The sequence below is a fragment of the Argopecten irradians genome, chromosome 6 (assembly GCF_041381155.1).
Source record: "Argopecten irradians isolate NY chromosome 6, Ai_NY, whole genome shotgun sequence".
Lineage (NCBI taxonomy): Eukaryota > Metazoa > Mollusca > Bivalvia > Pectinida > Pectinidae > Argopecten > Argopecten irradians.
Window position 1 is genome coordinate 6,736,401 of NC_091139.1, and position 15,143 is coordinate 6,751,543.

The window sequence follows — 15,143 nt, forward strand, 5'->3', positions numbered from 1 at the left end:
GAAGAAGAAAAAGAGGTACAAAAGAAAAAGAAGAAGAAAAAGATGAACCAGAGAAGAAAAGAGAAAAAACAAGAAGAAAAAGAGGAACTAAAGAAGAAGAAGAAACGAGAATTAGAAGAAGATGACCCAAAGAAGAAGAAGAACCGAGAAGAAGAAGATGAACCAAAGAAGAAGAACAGAGAAGAAGAAGAACCGAGAAAAAGAAGAAGAAGAAGAACCGAGAAGAAGAAGAAGATGAACCAAAGAAGAAGAACCGAGAAGAAGAAGATGAACCAAGAAGAAGAAGAAGAACCAAGAAGAAGAAGAAGATAAATAGGAACAGAAGAAGACTATGATGATGACGATGATGATGATGATGATGAAAAAATAAGAATCGAAAATTAGGGGATTTAGCCTTAACCTTCTTCTGGTGATAAGCACTGTACACCCGCATCCTCACTATGGTCACAGTTTTCTGTTCCCCATCCTGGAAACTGACAATTTTTCAGCAGAATTTCATCTCCAGAACATTCCACATCGTCCATCCAAGTGGGTCCTGATCCAGCACCGAAAGACGCTTCGCGGGTACTATTGCCACCACTAGATGTTTAACATGAATACATATGTATAAACAGCCAAACATTGGCTTGTGATGCCATATACATGTTGTATAACTATGATATAAAATATATATAATTCCAAATTTATCAGAACTATAACATCAAAAAATTAAGTTGAACCAGAAACCCAATTGTAAATATGCATGCACTTCTAACAAAGGGATCTACATATATACGATGACAATTGCTCTTTACATCAACATAAACGGAAGTAAATGACTGGAGATCAACCACAAATGGGCAGGCCGATAGGGACCTAAAATTGCCACTGACGCTATAATACTAGGTTGAAATAAATCAGGGACCATTTCTTGAACAACACAATAGATCCTGTCGAGGAGAATAGTGAAACGTGGACAGCAAATGTTTTCCTGCATTCTGATAAAGTACGTTATTTAGTATGCCGAATTCTCTGTTAAATTGTTGTCTGAGGAGAATACGTAGAACTTATATTCATTTTCACATTATTACTATGCTCACCGATATCCGAGTTGTCTACAAACAACACTAGCATCTCTGTTGTCCCAGCTATCGTCACAAACCGTTCCCCACTGACCGTCGTGGTAGATTTCTACACGACCCTGGTACTCGGTCCCACCATTGACAAGCCGTACTGATCCTGTACACAAAAACTATGTTTACTGTAGTCCATAGGATGTGCAAGGTGCGCCTGTTTGTGCGGATTCGACTTTACAGAAGTTCTTTTTTCCTTGTCATGCCAATGGTTTGTGTAAATTATATCATGCAGATATGACATACAGGAAGGCATTTCAATAATTCAAATACTCATATCATATACGTTTAGGAACAGTGAATATCAAACGAATACTAGTTTTGAGAAAAGATGTTCAATCGCTGTATTTGGAGCAAAACATGCAACTCTGTTCAGATGAATTTAGCATTGAATATGAGTATTGGTATAAAACCGCAATTTGAATGACAATGTCAAAAAGGATGCAATGTGTATGAAACGCACAACAAAGAACACAACAATCTACGAGTCAACAGTAACACTTAAGGTTAGACCCGATACATACGCACTTTTCATTAATCTAGTTATGTTCAAGTACACCTAAGAAGGGATATAAAGACATCTAAAATATCATAAGTTTAAACGGTTGTTTTAAATCTTAAAAGCTTAGTACCTTGTGGTCGCAATGTCGAGGTTGTGTGCCTAGCAATAGTCCTAGTGGATGCTGTAGGTGTCGTGGTAGTTGTAGGTGTCGTGGTAGTTGTAGGTGTCGTAGGTGTCGTGGTAGTTGTAGGTGTCGTGGTAGTTGTCGGTGTCGTGGTAGTTGATAAAGATGTCGATGGGGAAGAAATTGAAGATGACATCTCGGTTGACGTTCGCGTTGTAGTTGTAGACATTGGTGTGCACACTACGCCAGCGTCCTCGCTGTGACCACAATTTTCAGTCCCCCATCCTGGAAAGGAACAATCTGCCAGTCTGGATTCGTCCCCAGAACATTCCACATCGTCCATCCAGGTCGGGTCTGATCCAGCACCAAATGAAGCTTCCCGGGTGAAACTTCCTCCACTGATAAAGTTAAAACACATGCATTTAGACTTAAATTATATCGATAGGTTTTCGACATTTCATTAAAATAAAGATAAAATGCATTTGTCTAGGAGCATAATTTATCAAAAAATATATTTTTTTTATCTCTGCAAAAGTACGCAATCTAATTAAAACCAGATCTTTAATACGCTTACACTTTTAGAGATTTGGTTCGAATCAGACTAAAAAGATGTAATTCAAAATTTGATGATATGGATATTGAAATTATATTATCGATTACCATATGGTTTATAAAGATATATCTTTAGAATAAAGACCCCAGGTTGTGTTATAAAAACAACTTAATGAGAAATCCAATGGGCCTTTATCGCTCACCTGTTCCAGGCCAATAACACAAGCTACAAACTAGAAGGCTTTATATTTTAACTAAATCTATTTATTTCTATAGAAGGATTTTAAAGAATTAGAAACGTTTCCCATAATTGGTCCAGTCCCCCAGGCCCCTGTAACCTGACCAACGGTTTATTCAAAATGTGTTCCCCTTCATCCAAGGAAGCTTCAGCTCTAATAAAATAATGTCCCTTCATTCTAACCAGAAGTAGAAGGATTTAAAAAATAATATATTTTTCCTACTGGATATCGCCCCTGAGACCCTAGGTGACTAGACCCACTGTTCATACAAAATTGGTTCCGCATCACCTAAGGAAGCTTCAGACCAAAGCAGATCTAAATCCCTCCATTCCTACCGAAGAAGAAGGTTTTTGAAATATTTGCTATATAAGTTGCCGGATAACGGGCGACGGACGCTGGACGGCGAACACTGCACCATGACATAAGCTGACCAGCCCTTAGGGCCAGGTGAAAAAACAAAGTGGTATACCTGTAGCCGAGTTGTCTACAAACAACATTAGCATGTCTGTTGCCCCAGATATCGTCACAAACCGTTCCCCACCGACCGTCGTGGTAGATTTCTACACGTCCCTGGTACTCGGTCCCACCATTGACGAGCCTAATTGATCCTGAAAACCATAGTAAATATGACTGATAATGCAAGCCAACTACATTTTGTGTCCTATTTAATGCCGTGTATTTCGCAAATAAGCAAAAATCGCGATAATAAATTCCCGCGGTATAGTGCTAGGCATAGGTAAAGCAGAATCTTTTGACTTGAAACCGCGAAATTAAATCGCCATGGAATGTTAAATTAGACCTTCCAGGTTTTAATAATGTTGTTGTTACCCCTAATTTAACCTTTTACCATAATCAAAATTGAATTTATATCCCTGTACCTTCTACTGGTGGAACACACTCAACGCCCGCGTCCTCGTTATGGTTACAATTTTCATTCTGCCATCCTCCAAAGTCACAATCTGCAAGTCTGGCCTCGTTCCCAGAACATTGTACTTCGTCCATCCATGTTGGCTCTGATCCTGCACCAAAGGATGCTTCGCGCGTGAAATTTCCTCCACTACGAATCATAGATACACATAGGGGTAACATATACACGAAAGATGACTATACTACATTATCGTGAAAAATACGTATATACTGAGTTATAAAACAGAATGCTTAATATTTGAAAATACCTGATCCCCTCCTAAATAAATTGATTCACACAAAATAAAAAACAACATTTTTTAAACGAATATACATATAACTATTATAAAAATAGGTTATCAAGACTGCATCATTTTTTTCAGTTAAAAGAACGATTCAATATAGTAAGGTGAATTTTAGGGGAAAATTCAGTCTAATTCCTTACATAACCACGAAGCAAAATATGACATAAATGCATTGTTCTACATTCCATATGAAACATATAACTCAAACTATTGACATATGTCACATGATAATTATTTTTTTTAATTGGTACCGTTGAATTACCAAATGGTATAGCAATACGATTAAGAAAATAAAATATGTAGGTTGTGCCTATAACCGAGTCAATGTCACGTACGTTAAAGAAATGAAAAATATAACCACTGAGGAGTTGATGAAATTATTTTTAGGCAATGCAATTTACCTAATAAGATGAGCATACTACTGTAAGAGTGATTTGAGTAGTTCTAGACAAAAGTTGCATTACTCCAACAGCTAGGGTCAGGGTTTGGCATACAAAACGTCCGACCACAGTATGTAAGTGTTTCACACACATTTCACCACCATGAGCCTTTCTAGTATATCACACTCAAACCAACTAATTTAATTTGCATTACAACTGGTTTGTTTCCGATATATGTACAAATGTTAGTGTTTTCTTAGACAGAATGGACCCTTTATATAGTCCCGAATTGATATAAACCAGAATCTGGAATTCACACGTGCCAATATCACATGACGACCATTCATTATGATTAATAAGAAAATTATACTCATGTTACTTACAGGTATCCAAGTTGTCTACAAACAACACTAGCATCTCTGTTGTCCCAGCTATCGTCACAAACCGTTCCCCACTGACCGGCATGATAAATTTCTACACGACCCTGGTACTCGGTCCCACCACTGACGAGCCGTACTGATCCTGTAATAACAGCACAACATGGGTTTTAAAGGCGATACTAATATATCATTTAATGTGTTAAAATATGAGTTCAATATTCTGGTACATTTTTGGGGGGTTTGAAGGCAATAATAATTATACAATTTACTGTTGTTAAAATGTGAGTACTCTTTTATGGAGAATGAGAAAAACAGGATACCGGTACATGTCGTTCAAAAACGAAAATCCAAAAAACTCCACAGAAATGTCAAACTTTGATTACTTCTAGATACTATTTTTTTTTTTGAGATTTCTTTTTTAATAATTAGAATTTTCTATATAGCCTTCAATTGTCATAAGCTCAACAACAAAAGCACAAACAAAAACGTAATTTTCAGTCTTTTTTTTTTATTCTACGTTATTTCTTTTCTTATGTATGTTTAGATGGAATTATGTCAACAGAAAGCACTTAACGGTTACTGACAACATGTGAAATGAAACTGTAGACCAAAATTTGGCTTCATGGTAAAACTGTATGTATTTCTTTTACTGCACAGTATACGTAAGTATAAATATTTTGGCAGTATTGCCAAAACTCATTTTGAGCTCTCATTTGCACTTTTAAAAATAAAACCAATGCATTGTAAGTACAAATGTATTGCAAGTCTCATAATGTTGGTAACGTTTGCTGGTGAATGTTATATTAAAAATATTATTTCTATTCTTATAGTTAATTGACAAGGACTTAAACAATGAAAATGTGAATGTTTCCCTTTGATCTTTGACCTCTGAAATCACCCTGGAGAACACTCAGGCACTAGATGGCACTACGGTTGTTAATTTAGTAATGATATTCAGCTCTGACTAGCCCACATTTCCCATTTTCTTTCTTACTCAGAGATTAGGTAATTTTACTATATTTTTGCAAAAGAAGTTCCCCATGTAAAAATGTATCTTCAAAATCAAAGAAATGAAAATCATTAACTGTAACCCGAAAAAAATATCTTGATCGGTGATCCAATATTGAAGGAAGTACTAACTGAACATGTGAACTTGCCTACCTTGGAGAATGGATGACGTAGAAGTAGTTGTTGTACTTGGTGCTACACACACTACGCCAGCATCCTCATTATGACCACAGTTTTCTGTTCCCCATCCTGGAAAGGAACATTCCGCCAGTGTAGCCTCGTCCCCAGAACATTCCACATCGTCCATCCATGTTGGTCCGGAACCAGCACCGAAAGACGCTTCAAGTGTGAAAGTGCCCCCGCTTAAATGTAAAACGTTTTTTACACGTATATTGGTGCCTTGGTTTATTTCAGTTGTCTTCATAACGAAACTTCGTACTCTAAATAAGTAGGGAGTAAATTTCATCTAATAATTACCATTCTGGTTTCGTCTATTGGGCCGCTCGTAGGACTAGACAATGCATCTGTATATCGACAGAATGGTATATAGTTCTGTGAAATGAATATATTAATTATGTTATATGAGGACAGTATTATTGCATTTTTCAAACTGTCTTCCTATTCTTAAATTATCGTGATTTAAAGTTTAAAAGGAAACTTTTTTCAGTAGAAGTTGTTTGCCTTCAGCACTTTCTGTAAACGATAAATTACTTACGAGAAGATACCTTCGCGTTTACGGAAAATGCCGAAGGTTTCCGATTGGTCGTTTGCCTACAGTGCCAGATAAAATGGAGTATCTTTACTGAACGGAAACCAATGGATCAGTGTCCCTACTACATACTTGTCCATTCTGAAGAATGGCACTTACAGATATCCGAGTTGTCTGCACACAACTCTTGCATCCAAGTCGCCCCATTGATCGTCACACACCGTTCCCCACTGGCCGTCATGGTATATTTCTACACGACCCTCAAACGGTGTCTCGCCATTTACAAGTCGTACATGTCCTTAAATTGATAAAATCGAGTTAAGATTATATTCATGCCTTTAGTACTGACACGAAAAAAGATTAACAGCATTGGTGTTCTGCTAAAAAATACTTCGTTTGCTTAAATTTTGAAAAATCAAAAAATTATAAATAAAACAATAGGGTGGTTCTTAATTTTTTGGAAACACCTAATAAAAAGCCGCTTATAATTCAAAGAAGTTTCAAGCAATTGTAGCATATATAGGAAAATAAAGCTTGAGATCGAATTTGGGGTCAAATGGTCAACTACAAAGATCTCTGTATACTCAAAATAGATTTTTTCACAAAATATTAGTTTCAAGATAATAACCTGAGAAAACATCAACGTATTTCAATCAAACTTCACACTATAGGTAGCATATGAAATAGTACAGCTTTGTAAAGAATGTCGGGTCAAAAGGTCAACTAGAAACTATTACTATATATAAATTGCTAATAAATTTTGTTTCCAGACGATAACTTCAGAAAAAATTAACGGATTTTGATGAAACTCCACACAATGGTGATGAGAAAACACAGCTTCGGGTTGAATTTTGGGTCAAGAGGTCAACTATAAAGGTCATTTAGCAAAAATATATTTTTTCACAAATTATAAGTTTCCAGACAATAACTTGAAAAAGATCAAAGGATTTTGATCAAATTTCACATGGTAGCATATGACAAAATACAGTGTGGGATTAAATTTTGGGTCAAGAGGTCACCTACAAAGGTCACTGTTACTACAAATATATTGTTTCACAAATTTTAGTTTCCGGTTATAAATTGAGAATACATCAACGGTATTTGTTCAAACTTCATACAATGGTAACATACAGGAAAACATAGCTTAGAAAAAATAGATTTGTTCACAAAATATAAGTTTTCAGACCATAACTTCTAAAAACAAAGTCAACTTATTTTGATCAAACACAATGGTAGCATATGAGAAAATACAGTTATGGATTGGATTTGGGGTCAATTTGGATAACATAGCTTGGGATTGGATTTGGGTCAAAAAGTCAACTATATACGTCACTGCTACATATACTAAAAATAGATTGTTTCACAAAATATAAGTTTCCATATGATAACTTGAAAATAAATCAATGCATTATTCTCAAACTTTACACAATGGCAAAATATGGGAAAGCACAGCTTGGTATTGAATTTAGGATCCAAAGGTCAACTACAATGGTCACTGTTACTAAAAATAGATTGTTTAAACAATCTTATTTTCGTCTCCAGACGATATTTTGAGAAAATATTTACGGATTTTATTCAAGCTTCACACAAGCTTCATATGGTAGCATATGAGAAAATACATTTGGGATTGAATTTGATGTCAAAAGGTCAACTACAAAGGTCACTGTTACTACAAATAGTATTGTTAAACAAAATATAAGTTTCCAGACGCTAACTTGAGAAAACATCAATTCACACAATGGAAGCATATGAGAAAATACAGCTGAAGATTGAATTTGGGGTCAAAAGGTCAACTACAAAGCTCACTGTCAATGAAAATAGATTGTTTGAAAAATTACCGTTTCCAGACGATAACCTGAGAAAACATCAACGGATTTTCAACGAATTTCACACAATTGTAGCATATGAGAAATTACAGCTTGGGATTGAATTGGGGTCAAAAGGTCAACTGCTAAAAGTAACTGTTACATAAAATTGATTGTTTCAAAAATTTTAGTTTCCGAATGATAACTTGAGAACACATCAACGGAATTTGTTCAAACTTCATACAAAGGTAACATAGAAGAAAACATAGCTTGGGATTGAATTTGGGGTTACTAAAAATAGTTTGTTCCACAAATTTTCGTTTCCGGAAGATAACTTGAAACAGAATTTGTGCGCACTTCATACAATGATAGCAATAATAACTGGCCATAGATTTCAAAAGATGTAATTGACGACAGGGAACGTGTGTTACTTGCAACACTTACTGTAAGCTTGTTTTAGCCGTTTTTGCTTAACATTCAAATCACTTAATCTTCACTAAAATGTAAAAAATTTAAACCAATAGGTTACGATTCCAAACTTGAATGCTCACCAGCAAAAATTAACTTGATGTAGCTGAAAATGCTTTCATTAGCTCATTGAAAATATAGATGTTAAAAAAATGTGAAATTTCACCTCTCTGCAAAGTGTAAAAAAAGCACCTTTTCAAAATCTCATGAAAACACAAAAAAATATTTTTAATGTTAAAACGAGACTTCAACGAGACTAAAAGCACGCCGCAGTAGATCCTTAAGCTAATCATTTTTTACTTTTGATCAGCCGGGCCCTATATTTTAACCACTTTTGATAATGCATAATCGTGAATTGGAATTGGGTGGCATGGCTCTCTTTATGATTATCAAAGTAGGTTAGGATAGGAAGCTGTCAAAATCTGTTCCAGTTTAATAAGTAAGCCAATTCAGAGTTTGATTACTAATCTCGCGTAATATTTGGTATATATACAACCAAAACATGAACAGGTGTGTTTATCGCGAAAGTAACAATACCGCGAAATGTTTACACAGGTAGATTACAAAATTAAGAATTAACGAATAAACCATGTTACCAGCAGTGGAATATACAATATAATGTGGAGTATATTACCTTCTGTAAGTGCTTCACACACTACTCCAGCATCTTCACCATGACCACAGTTTTCTATCTTCCAACCAGAAAAACTACAATTTGCCAGTCTAACCTCGTCCCCGGAACATTCTACATTGTCCATCCATGTTGGTTCTGATCCCGGACCGAAGGAGGCTTCCTGTGTGGCTACCCCTCCACTGGATATAACGTTGAGAAAGATTAGTCCGATATTTTTCTGTACATTGTATTTGTATACTACAGAGTAATCTGCCCTTGTGAGTAGGTACCGATTGATACGTTGTTTTCATGAGTGTAACATTAAATATTTCAAATAAAATGACGTAATGTTACCTCACAATCGATCCTTGCCCGAAAGGTGGATAACTCTGTTTTTGCTTTATGCAAAGACGGTAAAACTTCACGAATTGTAAATGTAATTTGCCCTCTCGAGCAACTTTTATTATTAAAATTATTGTTAAAGTACAGAATAGTTCATGTCATTAATATTGATGATTATATATAGTGTAACAATTATTTTGTCATCAATATATCTTTTATTCTCATTTCATATTAATAATTAGGTTGTTATGCAAAATGTTTCATATCGGTGGTTTTATTATACAGTTAAGTATATTGTGGTAACGTAGTGGTCTAGTAATTATCAGATATCCCTTAAGGGCATGTCTCCTCTACAGGGAGCACCGTGTATACACCCTGATAGAACAGGGAGCCCCGGGTATACACCATGATAGTACAGGGAGCCCTGGGTATACACCCTGATAGTACAGGGAGCCCCGGGTATACACCCTGAAAGTGCAGGGAGCCACGGGTATACACCCTGATAGTACAGGGAGCCCCGGGTATACACCATGATAGTACAGGGAGCCCTGGGTATACACCATGATAGTACAGGGAGCCCTGGGTACAGACCCTGGTAGTACAGGAAGCCCCGGGTATACACCCTGATAGTGCAGGGAGCCCCGGGTATACACCCTGATAGTACAGGGAGCCCCGGGTATACATCCTGATAGTACAGGGAGCCCCGGGTATACACCATGATAGTACAGGGAGCCCTGGGTACAGACCCTGGTAGTACAGGGAGCCCCGGGTATACACCCTGATAGTGCAGGGAGCCCCGGGTATACACTCTGATAGTACAGGGAGCCCCGGGTATACACCCTGATAGTACAGGGAGCCCCGGGTATACACCATGATAGTACAGGGAGCCCTGGGTACAGACCCTGGTAGTACAGGGAGCCCCGGGTATACACCCTGATAGTACAGGGAGCCCCGGGTATACACCCTGATAGTACAGGGAGCCCCGGGTATACACCCTGATAGTACAGGGAGCCCCGGGTATACACCCTGATAGAACAGGGAGCCCCGGGTATACACCATGATAGTACAGGGAGCCCTGGGTACAGACCCTGGTAGTGCAGGGAGCCCCGGGTATACACCCTAATAGTACAGGGAGCCCCGGGTATACACCCTGATAGTACAGTAAGCCCCTGGTATACACCCTGATAGTACAGGGAGCCCCGGGTACAGACCCTGGTAGTACAGGGAGCCCCGGATATACACCCTGATAGTATAGGGAGCCCTGGGTATACACCCTGATAGTACAGGGAGCCCCGGGTTACACCCTGATAGTACAGGGAGCCCCGGGTACATACACCATGATAGTACAGGGAGTCCCATTTACAGACCCTGGTAGTACAGGGAGCCCCGAGTACAGATCCTCCTAGGTACAGGAAGCCTGGACACAGACCCGGCAAGTTGAGGGAGCCCCTGTGTTAGTATAAAGAGGTGGCCTTAGTCTAATCAGGGAGCTAGTCGAAGCAGAGAAACAGTAAATGTGCTAGAGTGTGTGTAACCATTTGATTTGTAACTATTGTACTGATATATGCTTTATATCAGCGTGTTGTGTTTTTCATTCAATCAGGAACTATCCACCTCACAGGCCCACATTTATTTATGTGACAGGTCTCATGCGCTACCCTTCAGTGAGGCATCTGGACACCCTTTGACGGCGATGTCTAGGCTGGACAGACTTTTCTACACCACTATCGAGAAACTTGATAATAAATGATAAAAGAAACGTTACAATTGGTGGCAGCGGTGGGATGCTGTGAGTATCAAGGAATATTCTGTGAGTGAACTACTTCTAACATGGATACACCAATGGGGAAAATTATTACACCACGCAGATCTAGAGCTGATTCTTAATTAAGACGGGTTCGCCTACTGCAGGGAGACTCTGGTATTGACTCGCCCTCATTAATCGAGGAACCTTAATTTTTGACGAGTATGCCAAAAGTTTTAAGCACCAATGTGGTAGCTGGAAAGTACTCACATCCAGACCTATATGGAGATAAAATGAGGTATTCGGATAATGAGTCTCAGTACCATGTCTTCCAAGGCCCGACACACAACAAGAAAAAGTTATGGTGTTTATCTATTCTACTTGTGTTATTAGTCGTCGGTCTAGTCGCATCAATATTGATGTATTTACCAGAACTTCCGAACCTGACAGTGTTTACGAATTCTACAAAAACTGTCGCAATATGGAGTATTCCTGGATTTCTTATTCTCGTGTTAACCATTAAGGTAATGATGTGGATGTTATCAAGTATGCGCAGTATGCCCTGAGAAAGATCCAGAATACAAAATCCAGTTACTAGACCATGCATTCTAAATGGGAATAATGGATATACGGATATTACTCCAAGCTGTGAGACATGTATAACACCAAACAGGATGGATGGGAATCACAGTCCACTAAGCCTGAAAAACACTGAACAGATTCCATCACCAGTGTCGATGGATGCCGAATGTATTTCTCAAGAACCGTATAGACCGGAGGAAGAGTTCCCCTTGGCTGATATGACCTCGGGACCTGCTCGCCAAAATGAGTACCCGGTTAGAAGGACGTTCAGCGTAAATAACACAGAGGTATGGCCAGAATTTCTTAGATATTTCGAAAATATCTCCGAGTTAAACTCCTGGAGTAAAGAAAAATCTAGAAGGATATTGCTGAGTACATTGAGAAATCAGACTGAGTCTTATGCTTATGGAATCCCTCTTTTGTTTCAAAGGAATTATAACCTTATCAAATCGAAAATGGAGGAGAGGTTCGGTTATTCTGATTTAAAGGAGAGATACGTCGTTGATGCCAAGTCACGACGAAAGCAGCCAAACGAATCTTTACGGGACTTTGGTCAAGCTATGGAGAACCTCTATAGAAGGGCCTATGCGGATAAGCCGGGTCTAGTCGAAGAACATGCTATCCAGGCGTTTTTGGATAAGTGTGGGGAATCTGAAGAATTTGGACTCGCTGTAAAGCGTACCAAACCTCGAACCCTGCAAGAAGCCATAATCAATGCCATGCAGGAAGATTGTCTGCGAATTGGAGAGAGGCATCTTCGACGGGATCATAAGACCGCCGTTAGGCCAGTTATGGACATGGACCATGAGTTTGAGGTTGATATACTGCCAAATGTTTCAGCGGGGATGGATGTTCAGAAGAAGAAGAAAGACTGTACTAAACCTCGGACCTTTCGTAACCCTGCCAAAGGCAGTTGTAGTGGGAAATTCCAAAGAGGCCCTCATTACCAGGAAAGAGGAAGGAATGAACGAAACTTGTGTAGGCAGAATTCCGGTAAGACTAGTACAGGACAGCACCAACGGAAGTCTTTAAACTAGGAAAGGTTGGAACTAGGGGCCACGTTCCGACCGGATTAGATTTTGGGCCTGCTAAAACGAAACGTGAAAAAGGCAGTAGGAGGTCACACAGTAGGAAAAGACGGCGATTAAAAGGGGAATTGAACAATGGAGAGGGAGACATCCATAGATCAGGAGAGAATTCTGAGTTCGGTAAGGATAACCGAGCTTTGAATACATCAGAATCAACAGACATTGAAGAAGCATGTTGTCGGAATAAGCAGGAAAATCCGGAACATAAACAACCTGGAGCGGTACAGGTACCAGGGTTTCAACGAATGATGATATAAGGGCATGTTGAAGCGAGTCCTGTAACCTGGAAAATTGACACTGGAGCGAGGAGAACGGTCATTTCGGAGTAAACATTTAGCATTATTCCAGATAAACCTGTGCTGAAACCTGTCACTGTAAATTTTGCAGCGGCTGATGGACACCTGATCAAATGTTTAGGGGAGGCATTTGATGTAGATATGAGTGGAATCATGACGAGGGAAGCTTCATTATAAAAGGATCCAGATTACCCCTAGAGGGCGATCAGCAATGTCGAGCAAGGAGAGTTATTGCCTGAGAGACTATATTAGTACCAGCAGGAAACGAGGTAATTATTAAGGCTGCTTTCATAAATAACAGTACAAATACAGGAAAAGAACGAACGCTTGGAATATTGACACCAGAGCGTCAGTTCATTGAAAAGTACCTTTTAGCCATAGCTCTTAAGAACACTCAGGAGCAGTAGTGTATACCCGAGTTTTTAATCCCGGTGACCCTGATGTCTGGGTGTATCGACATACTTATATGGCTCTGTTTACTCCGGTGAGCAGGATTGGTGGAAGTTTTGATCTTCAAAATCCAAGACCATATTCACTGGACACAATTACGACCTGTAGTATGGATATTCCTAACTATTTGGAAGCCACTTACCAGAGAAGTTGTGAAGGATTAAATGAAGACCAAAATCAGAAGTTTAGAAAATTCATCTGTAAACATCAAGCAAGCTTTGCCAAATCGGGAGAGGTTGGGAGAACAGATCTCAGTACTCACAGGATTAAATTGAAAGAGGAGACACCAGTGAGAGAAACTCCACGGCGTATTCCGATTTACAAACGGAAGCCTCTGGAAGATGAGATCAAAAGCCTGGAGAAGGGACTCATAGAGAAATCAATCAGCCCATGGTCATCGCAAGTGGTAATGGTGCAGAAGAAAGATGGAAGTTGGCGTATGTGCATAGACTATCGCAAACTAAATGAAAAGACTATTAAGGATGCATATCCAATTAATCCAATTACCAGGATAGATGAAAACTTGGACGCAAGCTGACTGGTTTACCTCCCTCGACTTAGACATGGCTTACCACCAGGTCCCAATGGCAGCAGAAGACAAGGAAAAGACCGTATTTTCAACTCCAAGGGGCGGACTGTATCAGTTTGTAACAATGCCTTTTGGATTATGTAATGCGCCCGGGATTTTCCAAAGACTAAAGGAGTGGGCACTGTCAGGATTACAATGGCATATTGCTGTACTTTATTTGGATGACATCGTTGTATTTGGCAAGACTTTTGAACACATCTGGAGAACCTGGAACAGATTATGGAGAGGCTGAGAGAAGCAGGGCTGAAATTAAAGCCGGAAAAGTGCACATTTTTCCAAAGAGAGACGAAATTTTTGGGACACATTGTCTCAAAGGAGGGGGTCCGTACTGACCCAGAGAAGATAACTGCAGTGGAGAGTATGCCCAGGCGAACAACCGTAACCGGAGTGAGAAGTTTTCTAGGCCATACTTCTTATTATCGACGATTTATTAAGGGATATTCCAGTATCCGCTTTTTGATCTGACCAAGAAGAATGTAAGGTTCAAGTGGTCTATTGCTTGCGAAGACTCATTTCAAGAATTGAACGAAACGCCTAACCAGTTCACCCATTCTAGCTAATCCTGAGGTGGATGGACACGAATTCATACTGGATACCGATGCAAGTGCCTTTGCAATGGGAGGAGTTCAGGTTCAGAATGGAAACGAAAGAGTAATCGCTTATGGGAGTTTAACCAAGGCAGAACACAAATATTGTGTAACAAGGAGAGAAATGCTGGCGGTGATATACTTTATAAAGTACTTCAAGCATTAGGTAGGAAGTTTATCCTCAGAACTGACCACCGATCCCTGACCTGGCCACAAAAATTTCGGAAAGCAGATGGGCAAGTCCACAGGTGGATACAACAACTTAGTCAGTTCCACATGAACATTATCCATCGGCCTGGAAATAAACATGGGAATGCTGATGCGTTATCTAGAATCGATAGACCATCCGGCAGTATATGTAA

At 39.1% G+C, this 15,143-nt stretch overlaps 1 protein-coding gene across 1 annotated transcript in view; it reads right to left on the bottom strand.

The window, feature by feature from the left end:
- LOC138324821 (scavenger receptor cysteine-rich domain-containing protein DMBT1-like) overlaps nt 1–15,143 on the bottom strand; it is a 44,516-nt gene that overhangs the window by 9,483 nt on the left and 19,890 nt on the right. The window contains exons 8-16 of the mRNA XM_069269996.1: nt 9,125–9,303; nt 6,377–6,515; nt 5,662–5,870; nt 4,504–4,642; nt 3,408–3,586; nt 2,999–3,137; nt 1,745–2,136; nt 1,080–1,218; nt 401–579 (exon numbers count right to left, since the gene is read on the bottom strand). Of these exons, the coding sequence (XP_069126097.1) occupies nt 401–579; nt 1,080–1,218; nt 1,745–2,136; nt 2,999–3,137; nt 3,408–3,586; nt 4,504–4,642; nt 5,662–5,870; nt 6,377–6,515; nt 9,125–9,303 (1,694 nt within the window). The remainder of the gene's footprint in view (nt 1–400; nt 580–1,079; nt 1,219–1,744; nt 2,137–2,998; nt 3,138–3,407; nt 3,587–4,503; nt 4,643–5,661; nt 5,871–6,376; nt 6,516–9,124; nt 9,304–15,143) is intronic.